Source organism: Schistocerca piceifrons, chromosome 9, assembly GCF_021461385.2.
Source record: "Schistocerca piceifrons isolate TAMUIC-IGC-003096 chromosome 9, iqSchPice1.1, whole genome shotgun sequence".
NCBI lineage: Eukaryota > Metazoa > Arthropoda > Insecta > Orthoptera > Acrididae > Schistocerca > Schistocerca piceifrons.
In genome coordinates, this window is record NC_060146.1 from 83,166,785 (window position 1) to 83,185,094 (window position 18,310).

The 18,310-nt window shown below is 47.0% G+C and overlaps 1 protein-coding gene across 2 annotated transcripts in view; it reads right to left on the reverse strand.

Annotated features, from left to right (window-relative positions):
• The window catches only part of LOC124716977 (cytochrome P450 4C1-like), a 166,323-nt gene that overhangs the window by 34,907 nt on the left and 113,106 nt on the right, over positions 1 to 18,310 (reverse strand). For both annotated transcript variants that reach the window (XM_047243581.1, XM_047243580.1), the window contains exon 6: positions 3,990 to 4,190. In XM_047243581.1, the coding sequence (XP_047099537.1) occupies positions 3,990 to 4,190 (201 nt within the window). The remainder of the gene's footprint in view (positions 1 to 3,989; positions 4,191 to 18,310) is intronic.

Sequence of the window (18,310 nt, forward strand, 5' to 3'; positions counted from 1 at the left end):
GGAGCTTTTTACACCAGCCCTGTGGAAAGCTTTTATGCTGAGACTGCTGAACCTCCGATGTCCAATCGGCGAGCAGTCCTTCTGAGTCGTTATGCTAGCCATCTGTCTTCCATGCCTGCTAATCCAGCCCATGACATTTTTTTCGACGCCTCCTTTGATGTAGGGTATGCAGGCCGCCCCTCCTCCCTACTACCACCGGGAGTCCGCTTCCGTCAACTGCTCCATTCTCTTTCCTTCCGCTTTCCTAAAACCTTCTTAACAACGTGGGGTACAGCACCGCCTTGGCTCCGTCCCCGGATCCGCCTGCTCCGTGACCTTTGTCAATTTCCCAAGGATGGTACCCCTTCACTTGTTTATCGTCGGGCATTTGCTGCTCTATGTGCACAAATGAAGAATGCCACATTTATTTACACTGATGGCTCGAAAACATCGTTAGGTTTAGGGAGTGCCTATATTGTTGGTGACACCCCAAATCAATTTCGGCTTCCCGACCAGTGTTCGGTTTATACTGCGGAGCTTTACGCTGTTCTCCAGGCTGTCCACTACATCCGCCGCCATCAGCGGATACTGTATGTTATCTGTTCAGATTCTCTCAGCTCTCTCCTCAGTCTCCAAGCTCTTTACCCTGTCCATCCTCTGGTCCACCGGATTCAGGGCTGTCTGCGCTTGCTCCACCTGGGGGGCGTCTCGGTGGCGTTCCTCTGGCTCCCGGGATACGTTGGTATCTGTGGAAATGAGGCGGCCGATATAGCGGCCAAGGCTGCAGTCTCTCTTCTTCGGCCAGCTATTCAATCGATTCCCTTCACCAATCTACGGAGCGTTTTATGTCGTCGTGTTGTGCTTTTATGGCACGCACATTGGTCGACACTTCCCCATAATAAATTGCGGGATGTGAAAGCTCTTCCTTGTGCTTGGACCTCTTCCTCCCGAACGCGTCGTCGGGAGGAGGTAATTCTAACTAGACTCCGGATAGGGCACTGTCTTTTTAGCCATCGAGATCTTTTAAGCGGCGATCCTCCCCCACTCTGTCCCCACTGCTCTCAGCTGTGGACGGTAGGACACCTTTTATTTGAGTGCCCCTATTTTACTCCATTACGCGCCCGTCTACAGCTGTCGCCTGATATATCGTCAATTTTAGCAGATGACACGCGCTCGTCCGATCGCGTTCTCGAGTTAATTAGTGATAGTGAAATGACGCCAGTCATTTGAAGCTTTTTTTGGGGACAAGCAACCCCTTTCTCTAGTGGATTTTTAAGCCTTGCTTCTGCTTTTAGTTTCTCCAGTTTTTTGAGTTTCGTTCCCATTGCTACTGGTTTCCATTTTCGGTTTTTACTGTTTCCTAAGTCACGGACTGGGCGCTAATGACGATAGCAGTTTTGCGCCCTAAAACCAAAACAAACCAAAAACAAGTCCAATCTGAAGCCTCAAACTGTGCTCCACGTAAGGAAACATTGACGCACCCTAGCATAGCGTGCCTTGTGACTGCAGTTGTGCGACCTGGAAACTAGTGGGTGGCAGCGCACTACAGTAGTGATCTCCACCGCTACCACCACCATCACCAACAAATCTGAAGTGTTAAAATACCAGTCCACTAATGGAACCGTGGGTCATGGCAGCTACTCCTACTTTGTGTTCTTGGGGATCTAGAGGCAACACAAGCGGGAAATTTGTCATATACCACTTTGCAGACTATTTCTGTTCCAGTTATTGACCAGTGCCTTGGCAAAACTGCTGTAAGAACTAAAACTTAAATCGTTGCTCCAACTAGTATCTACATCTACATGATTACTCTGCAATTCACATTTAAGTGCTTGGCAGAGGGTTCATAGAACCACTATCATACTATCTCCGTACCATTCCACTCCCGAACAGCACGCGGGAAAAACGAACACCTAACCTTTCTGTTCGAGCTCTGATTTCTCTTATTTTATTTTGATGATCATTCCTACCTATGTAGGTAGGGCTCAACAAAATATTTTCGCATTCGGAAGAGAAAGTTGGTGACTGAAATTTCGTAAATAGATCACGCCGCGATGAAAAAGTCTTTGCTTTAATGACTTCCATCCCAACTCGCGTATCATATCTGCCACACTCTCTCCCCTATTACGTGATAATACAAAACGAGCTGCCCTTTTTAGCACCCTTTCAGTGTCCTCCGTCAATCCCACCTGGTAAGGATCCCACACCGCGCAGCAATATTCTAGCAGAGGACGAGCGAGTGTAGTGTAAGCTGTCTCTTTAGTGGACTTGTTGCATCTTCTAAGTGTCCTGCCAATGAAACGCAACCTTTTACTCGCCTTCCCCACAATATTGTCCATGTGGTGTTTCCAACTGAAGTTTTTCGTAATTTTTACACCCAGGTACTTTGTTGAATTGACAGCCTTGAGAATTGTACTATTTATCGAGTAATCGAATTCCAACGGATTTCTTTTGGAACTCATGTGGATCACCTCACACTTTTCGTTATTTAGCGTCAACTGCCACATGCCACACCATACAGCAATCTTTTCTAAATCGCTTTGCAACTGATACTGGTCTTCGGATGACCTTACTAGACGGTAAATTAAAGTATCATCTGCGAACAACCTAAGAGAACTGCTCAGTTTGTCACCCAGGTCATTTATATAGATCAGAAACAGGAGAGGTCCCAGCACGCTTCCCTGGGGAACACCTGTTATCACTTCATTTTGACTCGATGATTTGCCGTCTATTACTACGAACTGCGACCTTCCTGACAGGAAATAACGAATCCAATCGCACAACTGAGACGATACACCGTATGCCCGCAGCATGATTAGAAGTCGCTTATAAGGAACGGTGTCAAAAGCCTTCCGGAAATCCGGAAACACGGAATCAACCTGAGATCCCCTGTCGATAGCGGCCATTACTTCGTGCGAATAAAGAGCTAGCTGCGTTGCACAAGAACGATGTTTTCTGAAACCATGCTGATTACGTATCAATAGATCGTTCCCCTCGAGGTGATTCATAATGTTTGAATACAGTATATGCTCCAAAACCCTACTGCAAACGGACGTCAATGATATAGGTCTGTAGTTCGATGGATTACTCCTACTACCCTACGTGAAGAAGAACTTGTCTCTAAGGCACCTCGATTATGCTATCCAACACTACCACCACCACCAACAGCAAATCTAAATGCCACAATAACACGTAGGTGGTATGTTGTTGTACACTGCCCAGTGACTCCAATTGTGGGACATGGCAGGTAGTAATTAGAAATTTACTTCAATGGTGCTCTCCAGTACTATACCACCATCAACAATGAAGCTAACGTTTTAAAACAGCGTCACAAAGAGAGCCTAGAGGGCATCCTCTCATAATGAGTTGTGTCTGTAGCTGTGGGACATGGGAGCTAGTATGTATCAATAGGAAAGATGAAATTTTTTCAGAGATCAGTTTACAGATTTTTTTCTCCTCTAGTCATCGATTAGTGCCTTGGGGAGACTTCTGTAAGAAGAAAATCTGAGATGTGTGTCCCAAATGGAACATGAAGAAGAACGTCCTTATAACAACTTCATGGTGCTCTGTAGCACTACTACCACCGACATCAACAAATTCAGCGTGAAGTCTCAATAACAGTAGTCCACATATGCAACCCTGGGGACATTCTCTGATGGGACATCTTTTGACTGTGTTTGTGAGACCCAGCAATTACTGGCTGACTGTTTACCTCAGTAGTGCTCTACAGCACTACTACCACCATCAACAGCAAATCAAACCGGAAGTCTCAAAATAGAGGTACACATGGAGACCCTTATGCGCATACTCCCATAGCGTGATGATTGTATGCAGTTCTGGCACATGGAAATTAGTGGGTACCTCTCCACCTTCATGGTGATCTCCAGAGCTGCTTCGACCACCAACAAAGAATCGTCTGAAGTCCCAGAACAGTGGTCTACAGATGAAACTTGGTGGCGTCCTCTAGTGGCACGATTTGCGACCTCACTGATCAGTGGGTGGCGGCTCACCTTGATGATGCTCTCCAGGACCCTGAGGCTGGCCAGCTCTGCGAGGCTAGGAGCACGCAGGTAGTCGTCGCCCTCGCCGAAGACGTCCTTCAGCTCCCGGTGGGCCGCGTCCTGCCACTCTGGGTGGAGCGCGAGCAGCGCCAGCGCGTAACTCATGCACACAGCCGTCGTGTCGGTGGCGGTCATTGTCATAGTCACCAGCTGAAAGAGCGCCACTGGAATCACAGACTGCAACACCATTCCAAAGCCAGCAGTGAACGAGGAGAGGAAAACTGTATAAACTATTATACAAGGAATAATAGCAGTTCAGAAAGGTTTGCTTATTTTACGTTTGTAGTATAGTGCATTGAATACACGTTCAAAGTTGTAAGTGAGTTGTGGACACAGCAGTGTGACATCTAGCACACAGAACTTCCGACTCTGGCAACAACAGTGGCCCTGAATGACATTTTCACTATGCAGCGGAGTGTGCGCCGATATGAAACTTCCTGGCAGATTAAAACTGTGTGCCAGACGGAGAGTCGAACTCGGCACCTTTGCCTTTCACGGGCAAGTACTTTATCAACTGAGCTAACCAAGCACGACTCACGACGCGTCGTCAGGACGGTAGGAGACGAGGCACTGGCGGAAGTAAAGCTGTGAGGACGGGTCGTGAGTCGTGCTTTGGTAGCTCAGTCCGTAGAGCACTTGCCCGCGAAAGGCAAAGGTTCCGAGTTCGAGTCTCGGTCCAGCACACAGTTTTAATCTGCCAGGAAGTTTTCACAACAGTGGCCCTAACTGGGCTTGTTATCGAGTCGAAGTAGCCGCGTGGGTCCGCCACTTGTTGTCGCCTGCCTTCCCTTTGTTCTGACAGCAAAGGGATAATGTGGTGGTGTAAAGCCCCTGATCATCACTTCATCAGTCTCTGCGCTGATATCCTGGCTGAAATTCCAAACCTCTCCAAATAGTCTTATAAACTGAGAACATCTGACACTGGTGATGTGAACCGTTCGTCGGATGGGGACATTAAGCTCACGAGGGGACTAGGAACTTCCCCCTACCGATTTGATTCATACTGACAGGATGTGTAGGGCACAAATAGGACGTCAGCGTGTGCAAATAGGGAGACGCAACTCTCAACCGTTTTCATGAGATTCTGATTTGAAAACTTTAGGCGTCCTTATACAGGGAGTTTCACAATTTATGTTGCTCGCTTCCAGACGTTGTAGATGGCCTTAGTAGATCAAGTTAGACATAGGAACCAAAGTCCAGAAATGGTTCTTTCTATGTCACAAGGAAAACAGTATATACAGATTTCACTCCTGTTTACTGTGGTGTTATAACAGCTGTTCGATATGACGACCACCAAGTTGGGTGCGCACAGTGTATCTGCACAGTGAGTTTGCATAAACTGTGTCCAACACGCGTGGTGTAAGTTTGATCACTCCTTCCGCAGCCACGATCTGTGGAACCAGATCTTCCTTCGACTGGACAGGGGTCTCGTAGACAAGACTCTTCATGTGGCCCCACAAGAAGAACTCCGAAGGGGTTAAATCTGGGGACCGCGGTTGTCGAGCATGTGATCCATCTCCACTGATCCACCTGCCCCCGTAAACTGCTTTCACGTGATTTCGGACGCGAACTACAAAATGAATTGCCACGCCATCGGGCTGGGACCACAATTCGTGCTGAATGTCCAGTGGCGCATCTTCCATAAACTCCGCCATCAGTTGTTGTAGGAATATCGGGAACCTGACACCGTTAGGTGGGGAACAAGGATATACGGGGCCAGTCACACGACTTTCGCGGATACGAGCAGCTGCCCAAACACTGGCACCGAAGGTATGCTGAAATCTTTGTGTATAAGTGCCTTTGGGGTTTTCTTCATCCCGAATGTGGTTGTTTTGAGCATTCAAAGCACCTTCCGTCTTGAAGTGCGCTTCGTCAGTGAACAAAATTCGCCTTGGAAACTGAGGTAAATCCACGCAATGGCGTAAAAACCAAGTACAGAAATTGACAAATGGCACGAAATCTTTGTGTACAGGTGCCTTTGGGGTTTTCTTAATCCCGAATGTGGTTGTTTTGAACATTCAAAACACCTTCCCTCTTGAAGGGCGCTTCGTCGGTGAACAAATTCGCCTTGTAAACTGAGGTAAATCCACGCAATGGCGTAAAAACCAAGTACAGAGATTGACAAATGGCACGAAATCCGCCGGGAGCATAGCGTGTGCTTTCTGACGGTATACGGCAGGTGTTGGTGTCCGTGCAGAACTCTCCAGACAGGCGAGTGAGAGACATCAACGTAACGTGCAGTGACTCGAGTACTCGTCGATGGGTTCTCTTCAACGTTACGAAGCACCTCCTCTTCCAGTACGACAGTGCGCCGTCACCTTGTAACACCCCAGTTTGCACTGTCGCTTGTGAACTTTCACCCAGCAATTGTTCTTCTGTGGCAAACATGGCGTGTGATGGAGTGTCACGATTCGAGAAGTACGCGTGGCTTAGGCGTGGAGCTACTCTTCCACTACTGCGAGCTTTTCTGTAAATTAACACCGTATCTGTGCACTCTGCGAACGTGTACTCCGGCATCCTGTCACTACAGTACTTGCCTAAGAAACATCTAGCGCCCGACTGACAAGGGAACCTCCCCATCGCACCCCCCTCAGATTTAGTTATAAGTTGGCACAGTGCATAGCCTTGGTAAACTGAACACAGATCAATCGAGAAAACAGGAAACTGTGTCAACTTATAACTAAATCTGTGGTTGGGGGGGGGGGGGGGAGGGTGCGATGGGGAGCTTCCCTTGTGAGTAGCTCTTTTCTCCTTGTAACATGGAGACGAACCGTTATGGACGTGGGCTCCTGTGTAAAACATGATCTACTGAGCCTCCACCACAACCTCCAGAAGTCCGTAACACGAATTGCGAAACACGCTGCATAACTTGTACGGTCGCTAGTCCCCCCCCCCCCAAAGAGTTCGCAGCCGAGCGAGATAAACGTTAGCTCTGTAGTTGCATTTCACAGCTGTTGTAAGTTGGCGTTCTATGTAAATAGAAGGTGGAAGGGGGAGGACGGAAGGGAAAGGGGTTAGAAGCAGTACTTCTACACAACGGCAATAAGTATGCTTCTATACCAATTCGGCTGCAGGATCGTCGAATGCTAGCGACCATACAGTGACAATGAGCACCTCCATAATTTTCAAACTGAATTTCCTCGGAATCGGTTCAGTTTTGCGTTTTCCTGTTTACATTTGTTGAAGTCCAAATCGTCTCACACACAACCTTTCACTACGAATAAAATCGATGAGGGGAAGTTCGTATGGTTCCGTTGTCAGGGGCCCTCTTATTGCTGTATGGGAGCCACGTGTTTGCTGGCACTGGATTTCGCCTTCTCAGGTCTCTCATCCAACACAAACACGACACGAAGAAGGGGTGCCAGGGCACGTGGAGGATAGGAAAAACCTTAAGAATCTGATGGCTTAATCCGCCAATCAGTCGCGCATACGACTTAATTGATCGACCAGAAGTGCGTTTGGATGACACATGTATTTGCGTCAAGTCCATATTGCTTCAATTTCATGTCAGAAATCATCATATTGACTAGCAAATGGTGACTTGATAGCCTCAAGGCGATGCTTGACCAGGCGTTCTCACAGGGTGGGAGATCGGGAGAACGTGCTGGCCTTGGAGAAAGTAGAACATCTTCTGTACTCAGGTCCTGAGAGCAAGGCCAGCGTGTAGTCCACCGTTGTCTTGTTGAAGATAACGTCAGAGATCTGAAACAAAGGGTGTGGTGTCACTGCCAGACACCACACTTTAAATCGGCCGCGGTCCGTTAGTATACGTCGGACCCGCGTGTCGCCACTGTCAGTGATTGCAGACCGAGCGCCGCCACACGGCAGGTCTAGTCTAGAGAGACTCCCTAGCACTCGCCCCAGTTGTACAGCCGACTTTGCTAGCGATGGTTCACTGTCTCCATACGCTCTCATTTGCAGAGACGACAGTTTAGCATAGCCTTCAGTTACGTCATTTGCTACGACCTAGCAAGGCGCCATATTCAGTTACTATAATTACTATCTTCAAGAATGTATTTTGAACAGATAATATTGTGAATCATGTACCGTCAAGAGCGACGTTCATCATTAATGGATTAACGTTAAGTATCAAACTACTTATGTCTGAATTCTAATTCCTTGTCATGTTCCACACCTCACGTCAGTATAGTTCTTCCCTCCTCACGCCAGCCTGCGTGAGGTAAAACGCGTGCATTTCGGCGTTCTCTAGTAACACGGTGTTGGCTCCGCTGCCAACACTACAAAGGGGACAGTCACAAGCCTTGTTTTTGGTTCGATTAGATCCGTCACGAATTTCTCTTGTGCCAACGCCTCCTCCTCAGCGTCGCAATTTCACCTTAAGACCTCAAAAATTTGTAGCGTGTATTCTAATTTTTGTCTTGCCCTACAGTTTTTTCCCTCTACAGCTGCCTTTAGTACCATTAGTCATTCGTATATTCTATCACCCTGTCCTTGTTCTCTGTGTTTGCCATATATTTCTTTTCTCGACGACTCTGCACAGAACTTCCTCATTCCATATTGTATACAGTCCAGTCACCTTAATGTGCCAACAGCCTACGTCCGACTCCGACGTGCAATAACCACTGACGGACGGCGAAGTGGATGGTCTATAAAGTGTGTCGGGCGGGACGCGGAAAACAGCGCAATCGTCATGCGTAAGCGAAGCGACGTTCAAATGGCCATGGTCGTGGGATTTAGGATCAAGGGTGCAAGGATGGAGGAAATGATTAACTTTGTAAATCGTTCACGTGGCGATGTTTGGTTTGTGGGGCGCTCAACTGCACGGTCAACAGAGCCCATACAAAGTCTCAATTTGTACACAGTCAAATTTTTACAGAATCCAATTTAGCCACTGTCACGAATGATGATGACGACGAAGATGGTGATGAAATGTTCAGGACACACAAACACCCAGTCCCCAGGCAGAGAAAATCTCCAACCAGACCAGGAATCGAACCCGAGACCCTGTGATCCAGAGGCATCACTGGACCACGAGCGGTGGACAACTGTTCACGTGACGCTTTGCTTAATGTATACCGTGCATGGCGAAATGGTGCTATCCAAAACAGGTGACGAGGCAACTGTGGTGCACCACGGGCCACAGATGACAGGGGTGAGGGACGGCTGCAGAGATACGTGCAGCCGAATGGACCTTCAACCATCAAGCAACTGACTGCCCAGGGGGCTACCAACGGTGTCTCCTCAACGACCGTTCACTAGATGCAGCTGCGTATCGGCCTCCTTAGCAGGTGCATGGTTCACGCACTCGTGCTGACTGCTGTTTCCTGTCAATGAAGGCTGGAATCTGCATGACAATAGTGCAACTGGGCGTCCTCTGAGTGGCCACAGGCACCTTTTCACATGAATGACCGTCACTCTGCTCCATCTATCAGATGGCCGTTGGTGTATAAGACATGTGATGTCTGAAAGTGAACAAGGAAGGAGTGTTGTGGCCTGGGGAATTTTTTCTTGCCATTCCCTGAGTGATCACGTCAATCTAAAAGGCACATAGGATCAACAAAAACATGAATCTATCCTTGCGGACGCTGTGCACCCCTACATGCAGTTTGTTTACCCTCAGCACGTTGGCATCTACCAGCAGGACAATGCAACGTGTCACACAGCTCGCAGTGTACGTGCTCGCTTTAGACAACACGAGAGTGAGTTTACCGGTCTTCCCTGGCCACAACATTCCCTGTATTTAAACCCATTCGAGAATCTGCGGCACCTCGTGAATGGCTCCACGGCCCTATCGGTATCTTCCTGTTGCCTGTTGTAACTGCGACCATGACGGTCGCGGGGTAGCAATGACGGAAGGCGCGGCGGGACCCGCAGAGGCCCGCAAACAACAACACAACGGAAGAGGACGGAAACGACCAACGAAGGACAGAAAGAATACAAGAAGACCGAACATCAGAGGCACAAGGTAACAAACTCGTATGTGTACCAGGAAGTAAGCAGTCTAGCGCAAAGCGAGGTGTAAACCGACGTAAGCGAGATTAGACAGACTGGCTGAGCTTTTTTTTTTTTTATTTTGCACCTCATACAAAGTGGGCTGGCAGCGGAAAATTTTACTCCGCTCTTCAGCCACAAGCAGTACAATAAAAGAGAAAAACAATGAAGACGGAAAAGTAACAGACTGGTGGTTAAAAAACAGGAGATACAAGGATTAAAAACATGAAGCCATTCACACTAGACGAATAAACAAGAAAACTGTCGGCACTGTGCACAAACACTGATGATTTAGACTTCACATGCGAACGAAGGAGCGTGGGCGGCAAAACACTGAACCACAAACATGACGCACATACACTAAACCGATGGCGATGATCTCTGGCGCGCAAATGTCCACTTAAAGTGTACGAGTCTGGGGACCTGCCAGAAGGGAAGAAGAAGGTGGTGGGGGAGGGAGAGGGGAGAGCAGAGATGCCAATGGGAGGGGAGATGGGGGGAGGAATGAAGGTATGGGGGGTAGGGGAAGCCCAGGGGAGAAGGGGGAGGAAGGGAGAAAGGAGGGAAGGAAGAGAGAAACGAGGGTGTCCTGAGGAAAAAAACAGAGGAGGGGAGGATCAAAGTTGATAGGAGGGGTAGATGGAGGAGGGCATCATCAGGGAGGGGGAGCTGGCGGAAGCCACCTTGGTAAGGAGGGTGGAGAGATGGAGAGCAGGTAGGACGTGGAAATACAGGCACGGCAGCGAACGGGGGTGGGAGAGGATGTGGGAGAAAAGCGGTTGAGGAGGATATTGTCCGGCAGGTGTAAAGGATCCGTATCCGTTTGAGGAAAAGGCTGGCTGAGCGAGTGGCCGGCGTTTAAGTACGCTATCGGCCGCTATTGGCCGCTGGGACCACGTGTTCCACTGTGGCGCCCCCACACTAAAAGCGGGCCAGGTGGCGTGATGGTGCAGAGACCTCAATGGGTCTTCGACGTCCATGACGTCTGGCGCGGATTCAAATTCCGCGGCGCGCGGTACCAGACTTCCTGGTGCTCACATTAACGTGACTGGACCGTGTATGTGTTAAAAATCCTCTGGTAGTCCGGTATGATACGGGCCCCATACACATGAGCAATACTGGAGGAAGGGTGGCGCGAGTGTTTTGTAACCAAGATGTTTGTATACTAATTGCTTTTCTAACGTACGAAGTCTGCCATATTCTTCACATATGCGTCCATACAATACAAATTCTTGCGCCTTGGCATTTGTATGAGTTGACTGACTGCAATTGTGTCTCATCGATTCATTTGATACGTGACGCTAGTCACTTCTCGGTATTCGTTTGAGATCTCTGTGTCGCGTGCCCGCGGTTTTCCCCTTTGGTCGCTTTTCGGCTGTTTAAGCGCACCGGCGCTGCGGGGAGAAGGCTGGTCTTGGTCGGTCGGTTGGCCGCTCTGCGCTCAAGCTCCGCCTCTTCCTGTCACGTGGGCTGTGGGGCCGCGGGCGGAGACGTGCGTGCGGTGGGCGACTGCGTGATGGGTCTAGTCAGGGGGCGACGGCATCGCCTGTGCTGCCAGACGGTGTGAACGTGAGAAAGTGGCTTTGGAAGGTATCAGCCCGCAACCGGATACACTACAAAATCAGACGGTGGAAATTGTTCAGCTTCTGAAAGTCCTGCTGAGTATATGTATGTTGAATTTCGTACTGTTTGCAGATAACGGCTATCTCAGTGTTTGGACGCCGTTGCTGCACAATTTATTGAACAGTGGTTACCTGTGTGAATGAGTTTGGCTGTTTTGGACGCACTTGAGGTACTGGCAAGGAGTGGACATCTAAGTGCGTGTCTGTGCCCTCCGAAATAGCCACAGGTTCGATTTTCTGGCAATTCTTTCCGCCTCTACCTATTAAGTGTAATCCACATATAGTGGCATTCTTTTGTAAAATTAAGGGGTTTATGACAATGTTTTTCTTCTTGCATGTAATTATTATTGTGTTCTGGTTTCTACACTGTCTGAAAAGTTCTCATGGTGAATTTTTATGTATCGTGGTTCCTGTGCAAAGGGAGTGTTAACTGTTGTTGCAGACAATGATTGGAAGAGATTTAATTTGGCTGCAAAGAGTTTTTAAATTTTTCTAATGTTTTAAGGATTGTGTTACCCTGGATGCGCCCTGTTGCTGTGTGGTTTTATGTTGTTCTTTCAGTGATACAATCAGCGGTCCGCGTCATCAGTTGTAGCTGGCCGTTTAACTGAGGGGCGACGCCTCGGCGGCGGCCAGTTTGAATTGTAGCCGATAGCGCGGTCGCTTTCTTTATCAGTAGACTCAGTTCTTCGGTGAATTTAAGTTGAGCATTTTATTATTTGTTCCTGGTAACGCCGAGGCTTCCGTCTTTCCTTCTTCAGCGTTCCTTTCAGCTTTCATTCAGGACCGATCCGAGTCCTAGTTTCCGTTCACGGATGTGTTATTTTTGGCACTGACATTTTGTAATACCTGAAGGATGCCTTTCATTTTACTGAGTTTTTAATGTCTTATTTAGAAAGAGAAATTGTGAGTTGTTTCTGTAGTTATATCTTAAAAGATATCCTGCTTCTGTGGGAGTTTTTGTCAGTAAACCACTTACTGTTTGTATGGTTCTTAAGATTTATGAAAAGATGGCCTAAAAATTATTTATTGTTTGGGGCTGTCATTGCCGCCCGTAGACATGTTGTCTGTTTAGTAATGTTTCAAATTCTGGGACAATTATGTATATTGTCCTGGGGTAACAGCAGTTTGCTGTAATCAAGCAATTGTTAAGTGAAATCTGTTGGATATTACAAACCATAGTTCGTGTTTGATTGGTAATTATTGCCTTGTCTTTTTGAGTTGAAGTATCCGTCAGGGTGTGTGCCGCGTCTCAACATTAGTCATTTTTGTTTCATGAAGTACGCAATGTCGCATTACTGAACATTTAAAGCAAATTGCCATTCTCTGGAACACTTTTAAACCTTTCCAAGATCTAACCGAATATTTGTGAAGCTTTTTTTTTAAACAGTACTTCAATCTAAATAACTGTATCAGCTGTAAAACTGTCTGCAAGGTAATTAATATACAACATGAAGAGCAGGAGTCCCAACACGCTACCCTGAAACGAATTTGATCTTTTTAGGTACTGACTAACATTTTGTCCGATGATCTTACTTTGCCATAAGAGTTCCAACAAAGTAGTCGTAATATGACTGTCTGTCAACTGTTTATCCTCGGAACCTACCGAATCCTACAACTCTCCGGGGCCAAGGAGAGTGCGTGTCCCTTGTTTCTCGTGCAGATATCAGACGAGGACGAGACTGTTGTTTCTTGTGCTGCATAGCCCACAGTGTTGCATGTCTTAAATCCACAATGGGCACATTATGCGTGCCTTCTACAAGAGCTGTGTGGGAACCAATGACCGCCCCCCAGGGCGATGGAAGCAGAACCACGGGGAAGTGTCGCATCAGAAGGAACAGCAGAGAGAAGACCGAACACATTACTTACTGAGGAGTCATTTAAGTTCGGGCGTGCAACCACGGAAACCCTATGCCCCCAGTATTTCGGGTACAACAGTTGCTCCGTCGTTTTAAACCCGCGCACTACGACCCCGCACGTGCCGCCCCACGCACACTAACGCCAGGGAGTTCGTACTGTACCAGCGTCGGTGCAGCGCCGCGTCACTGCTGATTCACTGGGCTGTAAGAGCCGGGTGTACCTGAACCCTTTTGGCCCCAGACGTTCCTGCGTCATACCACAGCCTTCTTTCTTTTTTGGTAGGTGGGGGGCGCAGGTACTAGTGGCTTTGCCGATGCTACTTCAAAACAGAGAACTCTAGTGATGTACTGCAGAACTTATACGAATACAGTGCACTATAGAAGTCACATATAGCATTCAAAGCAACAGTCAGCGTGGAAATTGAGCTTCCTGATTCTAGCAGATTCTGATATGCTTGTACTTACAGCGGCCATATTGAGTAGATCATTTACAATTAAAATTATTGTAACGTAAATCTGATTTGTACTGCTGCTTTCACGATAATTATCGAAATGAAACAGCTGGGACAGCATACAGTTGCGATACAAAATTTATTACATTTTTAGGCCCATTTTTGCTTGTTATTTCAGACTATAATTTGTCTTCGGCGATTAGCTTTATTAATCCAAGGATCGGAATAATGCACAGCAAACGGCTCATTGATGACAGCCGTCTGTACTAGCCGCTGTGTCTCCTGCGATTGAAAATGGAGAAAATCGAGTTTCATACTGTTATTAAACACTTTCATTTGAAGAGTTAGACTGCCGCACAAATCAATACAGAACTGGATGAAGTTCACGCAGGCTCTGCGCCATCACTGAAGACATTTATTTTTGGAATAACGATCTTAAACGTGGTCAGACAAACACTCCAGCCGTTCAGTTGAGATCACTACAAAGGAAACCACTGACAAAATCCATGGTGTGGTAGTGCACGAGCGACGCATAAAAATTCGTTAGGCATATCAACTGAGTGAGTTCATAATATCCTAAACGGAGAATTGGCTACGTAGAAGGTGTTTGCGAGGTGGGTGCTACGATTGCTCACAGTCGACCGAAAGCGCAGGTGGCACAATATTTCGTCACAACGTCTGGCAACGTTTAATAGCAATCCGCAAGATTTTTTACGCCGATATGCGAATATTGATGCAACCCACGTCTGTCATTACACATCAGACTCAAAATTGTAGTCAAGACAAGTGGCAAAAGGTGCTGAAAGTGCACCGATGAACACATAGACTTTTGTGAGCTGTTAAGATGGCTTTCTGGAATTCCGAAGGAATAATACTTATAAAATGACGGAATCATAACTGGACACTATTGTGCTTCATTGCTGAATCGTTTCAAACTTGCGTCGGCTGAACAAAGACCACGGCTGGCAGGGAAAACAGTGCTTTCTCACCAGGTAAAAGCACCATCCCACACATCGGCGATAACAATGGCGAAACTGCATGAATGGGGTTTTGAATTGTTTCTTCACCCAACCTGTTCATCAGACTTAGCCCCCAGTGGCTTGTTCCTGTTTCTTAAGTTGAAACTTTTGCCTGCTGCGAAGAAATTTTCATCAAATCATTAAGTGATACTTGTAGTCAACGAGTATTTTACCGAGTTTGCGAGAATCTATTTTTCTCGATGGGAAGAAAGAGCTGGAGGATCGAAGGATCAAGTGCATATCCCTCAAGCGAGACGATGTGCAGAAGTAAAGTGAGTTGTCTACGAAAGAAACCTTTTTTGCTTGCTTTTTTACCGGTCTTACCAGACCACTTTCGTACGAGAGTTGCGCAGAAATTAATGTACCCCACTTTTTTCTTCAACAATTCTTTATTGAACCTAATCAAAACTAAAGAATAATGTGTTACCCACACACCCTATTTTTCCACGTCATCTCCATCCCCTTCTGTGGCCTTCCTCCAGCGTGAAACAAGGGCGTGTATACCCTGTCTGTAGCAATCCTTGTCCTGGTGGCGAAGCCAGTGCTTCACTGTGTGAATCATCTCCTTATCGTCCTGAGAATGTCTTCCACCAATGGCGTCCTTTAATGGCGAATGACAACATCAGCTCGCTGCAACGTATTACGTGCGATAGCTGTGGATGGTCTCCCCGACCTGTGCAAATCGTGGAGCTCTGTCGAACCGCCTTCTGATGACCTCACCCTCTGTGCCCAGCGACTAACTGTATTTCTGTCGACAGTAGATGCTTCACAGACTTTGCATAAGCGTTTGTGACTATTCCCCACAGTTCGTTTCTCTGTAGTGAGAAATTCAATGACGGGACATTCCTTGTAACGTACATCACCTACAGACACCATCTTGAAACTAACCTGGAGCTACGCTATCTGTCTGAAGTGACGGAAACTTGGTGCGCTCATTCAGCAGACTTCAAATAATACATACGGAACGTTCCGCATTCGTAGCACTGTTTTCGGCCGAGAAAAAAGAAAATGCGGTGCATTACTTTCTTGGCAACCATCGTGTATTGTATAGTATGCTACCATAATGAAGAGTAATTTTCTGTAAAACTATTCTTTTATATTCCAAAGTGCAACTACCCCCTCAAAGCAATTAAGTGTTTACTTTTTCGCAATTTATTCTTGTACTCGTTGCTAACTATAATAACAATATATATATGGTTGAGGAAGCTGATACAGAGAGGTTCGCATCGAAGGGTTTCCTGCCACATGTGGACAGTATGGCGTTAAAGAAAAAGTCGAATCTTCACCAAGAACGAGGTTGAAATGATTGATCGCCCTCCATCGAAGACGGCAGCCATTTTGAGGTGAGTCAAGTCAAAGGTGGCTTGAGACTGCACGAGGCTGGTGTTCACAAGACGCCTCGCGGGTGTGGCCTCTCAGGCACTGCGGGGCAAGAGCGCGAAGCACCCAGGAGGGGACAGAGAAACGAAGTGAGATGGTAAGTTCTATGCCGTCATTTCAGTGACTGCAGAATCAAGTCGAATTTACAAAGAACTTATTAGTACGGACACTATCACAATCGAATGCTCCACAAATCTGGATACCACACCGTTCGATTAGACATCAAACGGAGACAATGAGTCGAGCATTTGCCACACGCTTTCGGGTGCTGATAACGCCATCTCACACGTGTGCGCAGCATCTCCGTACCCTTCACAGCATTTACCGAGCACCTGCCGCTGTGCAACGTCCCCTACATACCCTGCCAGGCCTGGCGACGGCACTAAACACGGACAACAACAGTGCAGCCTGGTGGCCGTTGCGGCAGTCACACAGAACTGCAACTCCAACCCTTTACACGGTTGCTGATGTTGCGCAAGTGTTCGCAATTACATTGACACCCGACTGTGTACTAGCACATTTTAACTAAACTTTTTGGAAGCAGCTGATAGTGGGTCCACATAAATATTAGGTTAGTCAGTAAGTTCGTAGAGTTTTTAGAAAAGTTTATCAACAAATACACATAATTGAGACTTTAGTCATCAATAATATATTCTCCTTCACTATTTACAACGGTCTGCCAACGCTGGGTTAACTTTTAAATTCCGTGACTGTAGAAGTCACGTGGCTTGCAGGCGAAGAACTCGGCTAGCCACGTCGGGAGCGCATTTTCGTCCGAAAAGGTAGGCCCTTGTAGGATGTTAGAGATCGGGAAAGATGAAAATCTGAGGGCGCAGAATCAAGTGAATAAGGTGTGTTCGGAATGACTTTCCAAGGCAATCCCTGTAAACTGTTTTTTGTCAGCCTAGCACAAAATTGGCGGGTGTCACTGGGGAGCAGTATCGATTCGAGCATTCTTCCTGGTCGTCGTCCTTGAACTACGTCTGTAAGACGTCTCAGTTCTTGACAACAGATGTCAGCTGTGGTGGTTACACCGCGGCTAAACAATTCGTTGTACACCAGGCCGTCGCTGTTCCACCAGATGCATAACATTATCTTTAGCGGATGTGCAGAGGTCTTTGTACGGCGAGTTGCTGCTTTGTTTGGGCTCAAACATTCGTTTCTTTTCCTTATGTTACCATGAAGACACCATTCCTCGTCACAGGAACGGAACAGTCGGTGTTGTTCATGACGAGGAAGAAGAGACGCACATACAGCTGCCCACAGATTTTTTGTGATTCTGGCTTAGAGCGTGAGCTACCCATACACGCGATTTTCAAATATTCCCCACTGCCTGAAAATGTGTCACGGTGGTGGAATGACCACAGTTCACCACAATTGCCACTCATTGAGTACAATAACGCGTATGATTGTGGATTAATGCGTTTAAACGATATTCATCAAACCGCGAAGGTGTTCCTGAGTGTGCAGAGCCACAAACGTCAAAACCATCCTGCTGAAAACGAGAAAACCATTACCTTGTCGTGCTCTGTCCAATGGCATTATACCGGCACAAGGCGCTAAAATTAACGTTTCTGGCTGCCTCCGTTTCTGTCACTCGCCTATTAAACTTGAACAGGAGAATATGTCAGAAATGTTCCAATGTCTTCGCTTGGCACTCTATTTGCTAGCATCCGATGTTCCACTCACTAACTCCAAATGACAACATGTAAACTCAAGTAGCTACAGTGAACTGCAAATAAAAAAAAGACCAATCGATAAATAAACGTGTAGCGAGCGGAATACCAACATGCAAACCGAAAACGCTACGGACTTATGCACCAACCTAAGGAGTCTTTGATTAAAAAAAAATAAAAAATATAAAAACATGGCTAAGTAGGAATAAGAAGGTAGAAGATAAAAATGAGTATTGCATGAACAAAGAGAAGATCGCAAAGCAAATTCAAATGTGTAAAATAGGAAATAACTGGAAAACATGGGTGAATG